Below are 13,530 nucleotides of genomic sequence, written 5' to 3' on the forward strand. Positions count from 1 at the left end.
GTTCAGTATGATTTTTTCTGAGAGACTGATGGAGACAGGCATTCTTTTAAAACAGCACTACAAAAATATTTGTTGCAAACACCATGGGTTTTATTTTTATTTAAGATAACATACTATGAAAAAGCTCTTTTTAAAGATACACTCTTATTATTTCCTGTTAGTTGAAGGACAAGATATACTGGAAATATTTATAGAGACTTCACATTTCCAAAATGACAGATATGGAACTGTTAAAATTTGTTCAAGACTCTGCCAATTCTTATTCATGTGTCCTATTCTCAACTGACTGACCTATCACCATCAAGAAATCTTACCAGAATAAGCACAGTAAGGTAGGATCCTATAAAAGTACTTACGATCATTACTGTAGTCATCCACTAGTATGATTTCCTTAATAAGATGTGATGGACTTTTTTTAAGGACACTGAAACAGACCAAAACAAAAAATCATTCCAGCAGTGTTCATTTTCCAAAATAATGTCAGAAAAGCAGTTACTCAGTTAAGCTGCAGCAGAACCTAGCCCAGGATGTTACTTTCAACAACAGCTGATGGCCTGTTCTTGCAAACAGCATGAAAAGAGGCACATGTTTAATTTTGTGTCTTCCTTCTTCCCTGCCTCCCTAACTCCCCCACCCCCACTATTCCAGCCCCAAAAAATCAGTGCATTAGGCAATGTCCAACAAGGAAATTTTGCAGATATCTTTGAGTCAAATATCACCTGGGAATCCATCTACCCTGACCTGTTCTTGGAACAGCCAGCCTCCAAACATCATCTGATAATCAGTCCCATACTTTTATGCATTTTAGTTAAGGTGAGCAATTTCTTTAACATCACTACTTCAGGATGTAAGAACTGAAGATCTCAATGAAATTAAAACTTACCTTTTCCTCTGCAAATAGTTCAGTATAGTTCAACAATGGGTTGTTACTTCCCATTCTTATCACAAGCTGACAGAAATGAACGGTCTGAAAGAAAAATGAGTCTCTCTTGTGCATACCTGACAACAGTTCGAAGCAAAGCAGATCTTGCCTCGTTATGAAAGGTGATCACCACACTAGTGGCTGGCAAATCTATCCGCCACTGTTTCCGCTGGCACCTGAAAGAAATAAAACCTTATCATTTCTATCCAACTTTTACATCCCGGGCTTGGGAGACTGCCCTCATTGCAAAGCATTTATTGATTAAACTCATAGACACACTGCCTAAGAAGAATGAAACAGCTTGTTTTCAAGTGAGATTATAATCAGCCTGCCTTTTGATGCTTTTGGCAGATGTTTTAGTACACAAAAGACTAACAAGTCAGTGGCAGATATGGGCAGGTTCAGAGAAGTCACCAGACCATCATCATTGCACTATGTCAAATGTCTTTTGTGCAGCTGAGTATGAAACCAGAGCCCTTCTTTTACACTAAAAGCATTCGATACATCCAAGGCAATAAGCATATTTTCAATGAAAATGCATGGTTCACCACATGTTTCTTCTTTAGAATGGCATGTGTCCACTTCTCCCTTTGTTTTTAAAGCTCCTGTAGCATCCTGGCCATACTCATAGACAAAACTACTTTTCTATTCTAATGAGAATTTGTAAGAATCGTGAATATTCAGAATGCGAAAAACAGAGCTAGCTGTGACAATGTTGAGCCAACTAAACACAGAATTAAATCCTTCCAAACCATAAAGATAATAAATATTCTATCTATGTCAACTCATTTTTCATCACCTCTAGAAACCTGAAATTAATATAATAAGCAAAAATAAGCAAATCCCAAAATGCTTCCTTCATGACTACATACAGTTAAGCTATTTAATCAAATAAACCTAAAAAGATATTATGCTCATTGTATTAGAAACTAACAGTTCTAGAAAACAATGTATATTGAGTTTATGCCAAAAGCATTACAATGTGTCAAGTCACAATACTGATTGCCATTTGTGCAGTGACACATCAGTGACGTATTTCTTCCATGTCCTTTAATTAAGGGTAGAATTTTAACAGGCCTAGCTGTCTTCAGAAAGAATAAACCCAACTAGCATACACCTGTAGCAAATTCAGCAATTTCAGTACTTATTTCAGCAATTCAATTTCTGTACTCTGTGCAGTATTAATCAGACCAGTTTTTAAGAGAAGTCTGCCACCCACACTTCTAAAACTAGGCTTCTGCCTGTATAAAAGCCCACTCCACACCCAATTAAACATCTGCAACATGCACCATAAACAATACAACCTCCACCTTCTTGGGATCAGAGAGCAAGCAGTAATGCGCTTCTTCCCCTGCCCCACTCTACAAAAACCCAACAACCTGTGGTACTTTTGATACAACTCAAGCACAGAGTCACACACATTAGTGCCTGCTTGAAACAAAACATTCTCATGCTGCAGTGACCTCACTTGGCTCTGCACAAAAGCAGAGTCTATGCCAAGCCTGCATCTGCTGTGTCAGATTAGCGGGGGCGTCTCTGGCTTTGTGGTGGGTGTACACCATGGCTTTGTCACTAGAGCCCTGCATGGAACAAATAAATCTCAAATGCCTGTGCTCCTGAAAAATAAAGAGCAGCTCCTCTAGTGTGAGCTTCTGACAATTCATCTAGACAGCTAAAAGATGTGTAATTATTATACTCAAAGTCTGTGGTGCCAAAGAAGATATTCTTTATCCTGCTAGCTTTCAAATTACCCACAGAGGACAGAGCTACTGTGCACACAGTTATCACACAAAGCACTTGCATTAGAATAATTAAAAAGTCACATTAAACTTATATTGATCTCTTTGCAGAAGAGAGCACTTGAGCCAGATCACATATTAGGGAGAATTACTCAAGGCAATGAAGCCTCTCAATTTTAAGAAAACTCAAGAGCACTACTGTGTATTTCTGAGGGAGAAATAAGACTTTTAGTCATCCAAATAAAACTGGAGGAATGTTTCACCAAGTATCACTGTTTTCAGCTCTTCATAAATCCCTGCTTTAACTGACTCAGTATCAGTCTTCCTCCTACTCTGCTGTGTCAACAGGGCCACAGTTAAAATTCAAACCAAAGAAACAATATCATTATTTTTGGCACAAAGATTGAACTTTGTCTCCACAAGCTGCAGCACTTCAATTTTACATGCAGAGTAAAAAAATACATTTATTTAAGACAGAAGTTGAACTGAAAATTTCAATCAAGACCTTCAATGTTTAACATAGGTCAGTAAAATCAGTTAAAACATGAAAAGTACATTCCTTCCTCCAGTGATTTGTACTGGTTCATTTAACTAACAATTTTTTCCAGAACCTCTGATTTGTTTGAAACCACTTTTTGGCAGAAATATACATTTTAACCAGTGCAAGATGAATATTCATTTCAACTGGTCCTAAAGGCACAGGAAAGTTTATTTCTTCTCTACTTAAAAATAAAACTTAAGTGTGAGGTCAGAAGCTTCTAATAGGTGCCAAATGACAAAGAAAACAGTTCAGTGCAGCTATAGAACTTGACAGTAATTCCCAAAAATCATCACATCAATTAGAAGATGTGATCAGAAATCACTAGTCCAAAGCATACATGGGGAACATTGGTCCACAAAAACCACGGGGTATTTAATCCTTTATCCCCCTTGGGAAACTATTTTACACTGACAGAAGGACAGCTGTATGAGTTGGCTATTACAACTGTGACACCCACTTGTCACTTGCTGGATTTCCCAAATCTACCATGAAATGAAAGGAAGCACAGAGGTTTCTTAGAGTTGTTGTGAACATCAGCCCAAGTGGTAGTTTGTGAGCATCAGCTGGAGCGAGAATCCATGTCCCTGCTCAGAGTTCTCTCCACTTCCTTTCTTATGTTGTATCTGCCTGTTTCTCTCTTCTTCCTTTTGCTTAAAACAAAGGCAAGCAGCTAAAATGAGTGAACCAAAAGTGTCTGCTGGAACTGGTGGCATGCTTTCACAAAAAGCACGAGGAAAACTTTTGCCTTCCTGCTAGCAAAAGTTTGCATGATGTAAAAAAAGACTTAACAATATAGTATTAAAAAGATGCATAGTTACACTCACATCTACACATGTAATGCAGAATCCTGATAAACTGCTTCTAAAGAGTCTAGAAAATTTCAGCAATTAAAAAATTCCACTATGTAATTTTTTCTAAGTCAATGAGCCTCTTGGACACATCAATACAATTAATAACAAGTTACTTAGGAAGAAACAAAGTATTTTCTCACCCAGGTTTCTTTCCTTAAAGAAGATTGCAACAGCTCCACAAGAGATCTTAATCTCAACCTAGTTGCCTTCAATTTTATTAGAAACTAACATGCTTCAAAGTGTCTTGTGCTCAGATGTTCTTCCTATGGCTATTGGTTTTGTTCTTTCCATTGCACACTTCCCAAAAAATATTTCATGCAGCTTTTTCAGCTTTTGCAGTGAAAGGTCTTCCCAAAATAGAATGAAAATTAAATGCAGCGTGGCAGGGAACTCATTAAGAACAGCTTGTAAGAATGATTGCTTCAGTTTGTTTTACTGTTTGGTTCATTTTTTCTTTAAAAGATGACTATTCACAGACTGATAGGCACTTAAATCTGCTCCATGACACAGTCTAAGTAATAATCCCAGCTCAGATATAGCCTGTCCCCAGTAACATATCTCTCTCTGGGTTCTTTTTCAGCTCTGTTTAGTGGAAACACTTAAGCAAGCCAGCATATAATAACAAGACTAACAATTAAAAGAAATGACCATTTTAATATAATTTATCTCTAGATGTCTCTCTTACTTAAGTTATTCTCAACAGACATCCTTTGTCTTTAGAGACATGCCCCCTCCCCCCTCCAAGGTTATTAGGTATCTAAAAAGTTCCAAATTCAGCATATCTGAATCACAGAAACTTCTAAAAGTTGAGAGTTGAGTTTGATCTCTTGGAAAACAATACCTGATCTAAAAAGTTAGAATACATTTCTTGTGGAAAAAAAGTATACGCTATGAAGAAAACTCAAAAGTAATTTTAAGCTCCTCAGTACAACATCACAGGCATTGAGCTTTTTGCTGCTTTCTTGACAATAGGTGAAACATCAGATTCTTCCTACTTTGACATGCAATTAGCAACAAATTAATTGCTTTACCCCATCTGCAACTACTTTGCATAAAGAAACCTAAACCCACAGTATTATACAAGGGATTTCAGACACGACTGAGTTTCTACACAAATTTTCTTCAATAGGCCATTTCTGATTGAAGAGCTTTATGGGAGAAAACAGGAATCGTCCTGTTCTCTTTCCTCTCCTGGGGTCTTTTTTTGCTTCTTCTACTTACAAATCTGTGAATGTACATTCATCCCAACTGTAGAATTAGCTAGGCACATTAACCACATGTGGTTGGCAATAATATGTTTCGAGACTGGCTTGCCTAGTTTTTAAAACCAAACCAAACCTGGTTTTGTATTTTCAAGTTACAAAGTCCTAATGAGCAACTTTTTTTTTAAGCAAGACTCATGCAAGTCATTAAATCCTTTTTAAAATGAAGGTCTTCTCTAACCAATAGTAAATAATATCCTTCCTTACTGTGAACTGTACTGTATCCTGAAACTGCACAAGCAGCCTGAAGTATAATTCTGTCCTATGTTTACCACGGTGTGACAAAATTGATTTCTTTAGGTTTACATTTGACAATCATCACATACAATCAGAATCACAGAGTGACTGAGATCCAAAGTGGCCCTGGAGATCTCTGAGCTCAAATTCCCTTGAAGCAGTGCCTGCTACAGCAGGCTCTGCACTGGGCTTTGAATATCCCTAAGCCTGGAGACTTCACACCCTCTCTGGGCAACCTGCTCCACTGTTCGATCATCCTCACTGTGAGAGAGACTTACAAACATAGAAACCAAGAAATGCCACCAGATAAACAGGAAAAAAGAAAGACTGAAACGCAGCATCAGTTTGGATATACAGAACACACTGATGCAAGTCCTGGAAACAGAAAAATTTGAAAAAGATTTATTGTTCCTTAACCCACTGTTCAAGGATCAGAGAGTTTGCTGCTATTAACCTTTCTAAAGCTGGAAACTCCTGCTTCAGAAAAAGCAGCTCAAGAGCAATAAATACAGAAAGGCTAATCCAAGCCAGGATGGCTCAGTTTGGCACTTACTGATCATGCCTGGTGTCAGGAATGCTGCGGTCCATTCGCAGTTTGTCACTCTCCACCTGATTGAATTTATTCCGTGCGTACGGATCCTGGCCCGATCGCACCACGGTAGCACCAACATAGGCGTCCTGATCAAAGTCCTGCCACCGAACTTTTCCTACAGTAAAAACAGGAAAATATCCAGTTTAATAGTCATGATTTAAAGGACAACATTCAGTAATCCAAACACAACTGATGAAATATTTAATTAAGTAACTAAACTTCAACAGTAGTGTTAACAGTGTAACATCAAAACTCACTTATATATTAAATTTGTCTAGACTATCCTGCAAATTAGTATCAAATTTTTAAAACAATGCAAAGAATCTGCAGAAATATGAATACCAAGCTTCACTGCCAGAAAAATTCAGAAGTTTGCCTATATTAACTGAAAAAAAAAATAATTATTTAAGGGTGTATAGTTCTGTCTGTGACATCTTTGATGTTTAACTCCAGACTCTAATACTACTTTGCAGTAACAATTCTCCTGTCTGTTACATCAGGCCATAAGAGACTACTAATCAACATATGAAATGAAAAAAGCCATGACCTGCTCTACTGCACACTTAATCTTACTTCTAGTTTCAACCCTTCCAGCTTCTGATGGCTCTCCCTTTCAACCTGTGACACTTCCCATTCCCTTTAATACTCAAACAGGCTATTTAAGGCCACTGGAAAAGTATAAAGTTTGGTCCAGAATACATAAACATTCAAAAAAAGGGAAATAAGAACTGCTGGAAGGTGCAAAATTGGCTGATCTAACACCAGAACCAAAATTTGTAGACAGGTCTGTTAAGCAGAACAAATAACTGAAAATATCTGCCAGAAACCAACTTAAATAAGTCAGGCTCTTCAACTTTTGGAGATTTATTTCTTAATACATACACAAAGTAAAGGCTTTGCCAAACAAGTAGACATAGATAACCAGTCTTATTTCCCTTCTCCAAAGAGTGGCTAAGTTAAGGTAGGCCAAAGGATACAGAAAAAAAGGCATCAATAGCAAAGAGCTTATGACTGAAAAAGAAAAATCATGCCTCACATGTTCTTGGGGATGGGAGTTCCCAGCTGCTTAAAAGAAAGCTTGCCTTGGTTAGTTCTTTCTGCAAGAACTCATAGTACTTCAAATGTTTGGCCAGACATATTTGTAAGCAAAACACAAGGATTCATAGAAGAGAAGCAAAACCTGTGATGCTATCTCATCAGTAGTTGTCCTTGTCACAGGTTAAACTTCTTCAATTGTGTAAAATATTCAAATTCAATTTTCATTTTTCTGTATGCTTTAGTTTGTCAATTGTAGCTATATGTGAAATCTCCTTGATGTGAAACAGTTAGGCAGCAAAAGAAGTTTATGGAAACATTTACATGAAATGAAGATTCCTTAACACTTCGTTTTCCTAACTCATCCTCAAGGCTTAAGGATTTCACTCAAACAAAATAAAAATCACGTTGCTCTGTTATTTTCCAGCATGTGACAAATACTGAGCAAGCATGAGGAAAAAAAATTAAGTACGCCAGCAGCACAGTTAGGAAAATCTGCCAAATCAAAAGCTAGAAATAAACCTAAAAATGTATGAACCTTGGCTGAATCTTCAGTCAAAATAACAGTCCCAAGGTGACCTGTCTGTTGCCTGCCAGCATCATCCACCAAGAGAAATGGACTACTTTTGTACCAGAGGCTTTTACAGTACCTCAAACCTATTGAAGGACAATACAAACATACTAGCAAAGAACACACTCCCTATTGTTTTATCTCAAAGGAGCAGTGAAACAGGTGAGATTTAAGGATGCTGAAGCTATAAGCACAAAGAAGTACATGTTGCTAAAGTAATCCTAGCACTTTCAAACTACAAAGAATTATTAGAATCAGAACAATGGCAGTGTTTTATGGCTTTCACTGATAAATGTTTTATGGCTATGGATCTTTCACAACAAATCTTACTGCAATACCTGGAGGTAGTGTCTCCACACTTTGTGCCTTGTCCTCCACATCATTGCCACGCACTTCTTTCCTTTTGGGGTCGATATCATTTGGGTCCTCCTGAAAAAAAAGTAAATGATCTTTAAAATAACCTAATTTAGTTTTGTGTCTTCAAAGTAAACTAGGTTTTCCAGATTTTAGACTTAAGAGTGGTCCAAGAAAACAAGGATTTTAAGAGAAACAATGATTATTCTCTCAATTTCTTGAAAAACACAAGAGTCAGACTTTTGCAATTAATTTATGTAAAAATTCTTCTTTGGAAAAATAAAAGGAAATTATTAGGAAAGATGGAATTCTTTATTTAATCAGTTATGTTCTGAGGAGCTACATGTGCAATAAGGTTAAGCAAGACCTGAAGAAAGCCCTGCTGTAACAAGGAACAGCCTAAACAAAGTTCTTTGAAAAGAGAAATCAGGTTATCTAGCAATTATATCCAGAATGGCACCCTCACTATTGGAAAAATACTTCCAAAATATTTTCCCATGTTAATATCATGGGAGTTTATTCTGGGCTTCACAGGCAGCTCTGCTGGATTTGTGATTGCAGAGATGTTGATGATTTAGATGGGTGGGGGGCAAATAGTTTCACCAATGCCCTCCTCCAATTTCCAGCATTTATTTTGAACCTATAAATCTCATTTTAATTTCAACAGGGAAAAAAAAAACCCTGACCACCACACTTTTGCATTCTTATCACCACAAAAATACAAAATATGAAGCTGGAATTACCCCATTATGCATTTGGAAGAAATGAAGAAGAGGCTAACTTTAAAACAAAAAAAAAACTAGCAACTGCATGGACTGTATGCCAATTTGTACTACACTTAGCCAATTGATTTAAGTGCCATCAGCTTCTGTTGCTCTTGCACACTTGCCAAAAGAAATTCTGTTTCCTTTTTTAAATCTGCACCAAAGGAGTCCCATCTATAAAACCAGTTCTATTGGCACTATCCTGAGAAAGAGAAGACCTTTACTACAACATGCAAGAAGATACAACACTGTGCCTGTATTAATCACTGAATGCACTGAAGCCAAGCAGTACAGAACAGTTCTCATCTCTCACAGGAATCTGCCAGAGTCTCCAGAGCAGGGTGATGGTGTATGAAGTGCATACTGGAAAATATCTCTGCTGTCCCAGCTCCTGAGCCACATCTGGGGAATTCTTTGATGGAATAGTAAGTAGTTGGAACAAGCCTAAGTTATGCTGGGGAACATTTTAACCACAAATGATACCATTTCAGCTTGTCCCCAGGCATCCCAGAACTTTCCAATGTAAATTCAGCTTAAGTCACTAAGTGCTAAGTTGGCACTAATATTTAGAAATATGTTGAAAATGGCAACATATTTCTAAAATACTGAAATGAAAAGCTAAATACAGATGCTTCCCCCACCCCCCTCCCTGAGAAATACAGCTAAATCAGTTAAAAACTGAGTACTACTCTGAGTAGTGCACATATATATATATATATATATATATATATATATATATATATATATATATAATGTGCATGTTTTTCATTGCATCATGCATCAAGGATCTTAGAGAGAAGGAATTTTAACAGGTTCTTATACTACATATCCTCATGTTGGTACATGCTTTGGGCTACTGGGCCTTGTCGACCTCAATGATACATCTGCTTAGAGAAAGCTGTAGGACAGCAACAATGAAAAAACCAAAGAAAACCCACACCAATACAAAAGCACACTCCCAAAACCACACAACACATTTCAAGAAAATGTTTATGACTCACACTGATGAGGGAAATTATACGTCACTGTGCACTGAGTCCCACCAGCACAGTGAAACAGATACTTTCTGTATTTTGAGAAAGTTGTATTTCACTCATTATTTGGCTTTGTGCACCATTTTAAAGACACTACAGAAACATTGAAATCCAAGTATCAATGGTAGCTGCAAAATTCAATTAAGCTCTTTACTATTCCAGATGACTGTAATGAGTCTAAAAAACACGTAAGTTGAAAAATAAATGCAAAACATCTGCTAAACGATAGAAATAATAATAAAAGTAATAATGCAATAGTTTCTCCTGTAATAAACAAAACAAACGATCACGTACTTCCTCACTGGCCCCCTCCCTTTAAGTCTTCGGGGTAAAGCTCTGCCTTCACATTAATCCTTCTAGGTAAGGTGCACGTGCCACTGAGAGTAATTATCTATCAAGTTCTTCCACTTTGGATTTTGTTGCTGTTGTGTTTTGTTTTTTATAAAATAAACTACCAAAGGCAAAGTTAGATTCAGAAATCTCACAGTTAAATGCCATTTTGAATTCTTACAAATGTCACCCTTTCAGGAAACTACTTGGTACAGCCTTCAGCCATTTTGAGGTGAGCCAAGCTGCCAGGATGGAAGTTGCCACTGCACATTGCTTGATGCTCACCTTGCCTCCTACGACTCCTTATAAAACAGTATTTTGATGGGACGGTATGGGGCATTAAGGGATATTTACCTTGAACTTAGTGGCTCTAAAATTAGCAACTCAGTTAAAACTGATACTCTGGTGCAAGCCCTAACTTTCATCCAATTAAGACTTTGGAAGGCACATGTGGGAAACCCCTACCTTTTAGGTGCAAACAAGATGTTACATCCTTTAGCAAGAACTTGAGAGCAGGAAAAGAAATGAAAGCAGTTATTGAAATCACAGGCATAAAAAGTGCAAAGTGCTTCAGCATGGTAATTTGGTGCTATATAGGAATCAATCATATGTTCAAATGGCATTACCATGTTGCCATCACCACAGAGTTGCTTTTTCAGCTTGCCTTGAGTGAAACAAAATCCCAACTTCTAATGTGATATTAAAAGGCCACTTGCTTTTGAGGAGTAATCCTCTTGGTAAAAGACAACAATGCTGGCACTGACAAAACTCATTCATACAGAAAGCTAAGCTTAAGGGAAGATTGAAAGCAACTTAAACTGCTTAAGAGGAGGCACAGCTCTTTCATCATGAGAGCACAAGAGGGAGATTTAATGAATAAAAATTAAAAAGAAAAGGCTACTGTATTTTTCTACATTAAAATACTAGTAATACTTTAAAATAATATTTTCCTGACAGTTTTAAAAAGAGCTGACAACTTCAAGCTACAGCTTGGTATGTAAATGCACGTGGATGACCACTTGGAAGTTACTGAAAAACAAAAATGTGGCTGCCAGCTAGCAGAGACATTGACCACACATTAGATGCACACAGAACATCACTAGAATAAAACCTTTGTAGCCATTGCTCATGCAGTTATTTTCTTAGGCCAGGACACATATCAACAAAAAAATAAGTGCACACCAGCTAAAATGCAAGTGTTGCAGGGATTTGGCATATTTTAATTTTACACATCATGTCACTGTTTCTGCTACTGAATCAGAAATTAGTGGGAAGACATGCAAAAATAACAAAACTGCAACCTTTCAAGTCCATTCAGTGGAAAATATTACAATAATACTACGGTAATATTTTTAACATAACAAATAAATGTTCATTAAATCTAATTTTTAATTCAATTCTCTAAATACCTTTGCCATTCCTAAAGCTTTGAAACTAAGGGACGCACATTTATTTAACATTTTGTTAAAACATTCCTTGCAGCCCTAACCTTGCACAATTCATTATGGTAAATTGACTAATCTGAAGGTGGGGTGGATTTTTTTAGGCTGATTAATCACGGAGTTGCTGCAACTTCTTCTTTCAGGACACTGCAAGCTCTGCATGCCTCAGAAAGCCCACATTACTGACAAACCTTGCTATTACAGATCACTTTTCTTCCCTTGCTCTACTCACTCACTCCATTAAGACTAGCTGGAAGACTGAATTTGAGACATGTTGAAGATGCAACAGCAAGCTTCTCTGGGTCTAGTTTCTCTGAACTGGACTCAAAAAAATTGTTTCAGGAAATGATTGGTTACACATTTGCAGCTGCTCTGCTGCAGGGAAAGGATGAGGTAGTTCAAATTCAAAGCAGGATTCAAACATTTTTCACAGCATTTCTACACATATACAACAAGACATGATTGTATTCCATGAGAAATTTAAGAGTACTCAATTTGAGTTTAGAAAGCTATAATTATACACAGATGTACATTAGTGGATAATTTCATTGCCATTATTTAAATCTTCCAGACCACTTCCCTTCAGTTTTGGTATATTTGTATGCATTGAATATTATATTCCTTACAAGCATTGCAAAGCAATTCTTCATCAGTTATTTCACATGGCATCAAAACCAATTTTAAACAGTTCCAAGTCCCTAGGTATTGCTTCTATATAAAAAAATTTAAACCACACTTAAAACTACTATGTTCCTTATTTTTGTCTCACAATATTTTTTTTTCCTTTTAATTATAGTTTCAAGTATCACGGATTTGACATTTAACTGCTACGAACTCGATCTCATTATAGCAGAGATTTCAACCCCACAGTGGCTTCCTATCAAGAGAACAACTTAACAACACGAAACATCCTTCGATACATTAAGATATCACACAGACCTTACAAGTAGCAACTCAACACACATCTCTGAAAAGCTCTTGAGTTTGGAAATATCTCAAGTGGGAGCTAACTGTGCTCCCAATACCAGCCATTCCTCTCACAGGCAACCTAGATGCTAAACAGCAAACAACATTTGGGCACAAGAGATGGCTGTGAGTTATGTGCTACCTGGACAGGTAGACACTCAGACAAAATAATTGAGAAATGTATCGTTGTTGAACAAAATACCTGTTAAAGCTTAATATCTGTTTCAGAACTTTTTAGGTGAGGGCTACTGCAGACAGATTTTCTGCTAGTGGTGATTTTCTAAGAGGAAAGTGCATACTGGCAGCACCTTCAAAGAGCAGCATTTGATCCAGCTGGCCTAACACAAGGCTGTGCTGCATCCAGCAGTACACATCAGTCACACCAATTGGTGGGTTTGGAAGGGTGCTCTCACTGCAAGATGACTCCTCTCAGGACTTCATACATTTCTGTTCTGACCACATAATTGGGACCAGACACACAGAAGCACTTCCATGTGGTGTGCAGCAGCACTTGGCATTGCAACAGCGTGATGCCTGCTCAAGTTTGCATCCCTAAACCAAGCATAAAGGTTCCACCTAAGAAAAAGACTGAGAGATGAGGAGAATCTGACAGCTGACTAAGACACTGACACACTAAACCCAAGTTTCTTTGCTGCTGCTTAGTATCTCCCTCTGTATTCAGTGTGTGCCCTTCCCCCACTCCAATTCAGCTCACAATCTTTCAATTACCCTTCACATCAGCAGAGCAAGCTCTGAAGCACCAGCTCCTTCCAACACAGGAGTTCCTTCAGCAGTACAGTGTCCAGCTCAGCCTGATTTCTGACCCAGCACTCACTCCCTGCCTCCCAAGGAGTCTCCAGAAATACAACTCCAGTCTCTCCTGCTGCAGT

General features: G+C 37.6%; 2 protein-coding genes across 3 annotated transcripts in view; one reads left to right on the top strand and one right to left on the bottom strand.

The window, feature by feature from the left end:
• Nucleotides 1-13,530, top strand: part of PGBD5 (piggyBac transposable element derived 5) — a 316,445-nt gene that overhangs the window by 111,878 nt on the left and 191,037 nt on the right. Inside the window, exon 8 of one of the 2 annotated variants that reach the window (XR_008483194.1) lies at nt 12,681-12,690. The exons of the other annotated variant lie outside the window; for it this stretch is intronic. The gene's annotated coding sequence lies outside the window, so the exon portion shown is untranslated. Of the gene's footprint in view, nt 1-12,680; nt 12,691-13,530 lie in introns of those variants that run through there. 2 annotated transcript variants of the gene reach the window in all.
• GALNT2 (polypeptide N-acetylgalactosaminyltransferase 2) overlaps nt 1-13,530 on the bottom strand; it is an 86,646-nt gene that overhangs the window by 29,665 nt on the left and 43,451 nt on the right. Inside the window, exons 2-5 of the mRNA XM_054279564.1 lie at nt 8,089-8,179; nt 6,106-6,259; nt 1,000-1,098; nt 357-424 (exon numbers count right to left, since the gene is read on the bottom strand). Of these exons, the coding sequence (XP_054135539.1) occupies nt 357-424; nt 1,000-1,098; nt 6,106-6,259; nt 8,089-8,179 (412 nt within the window). The remainder of the gene's footprint in view (nt 1-356; nt 425-999; nt 1,099-6,105; nt 6,260-8,088; nt 8,180-13,530) is intronic.

Source organism: Melozone crissalis, unplaced genomic scaffold (genome assembly GCF_028551555.1).
Source record: "Melozone crissalis strain CALT ecotype California unplaced genomic scaffold, PUWL_Pcris_2 ptg000027l_1, whole genome shotgun sequence".
Classification (NCBI taxonomy): Eukaryota; Metazoa; Chordata; class Aves; order Passeriformes; family Passerellidae; genus Melozone; species Melozone crissalis.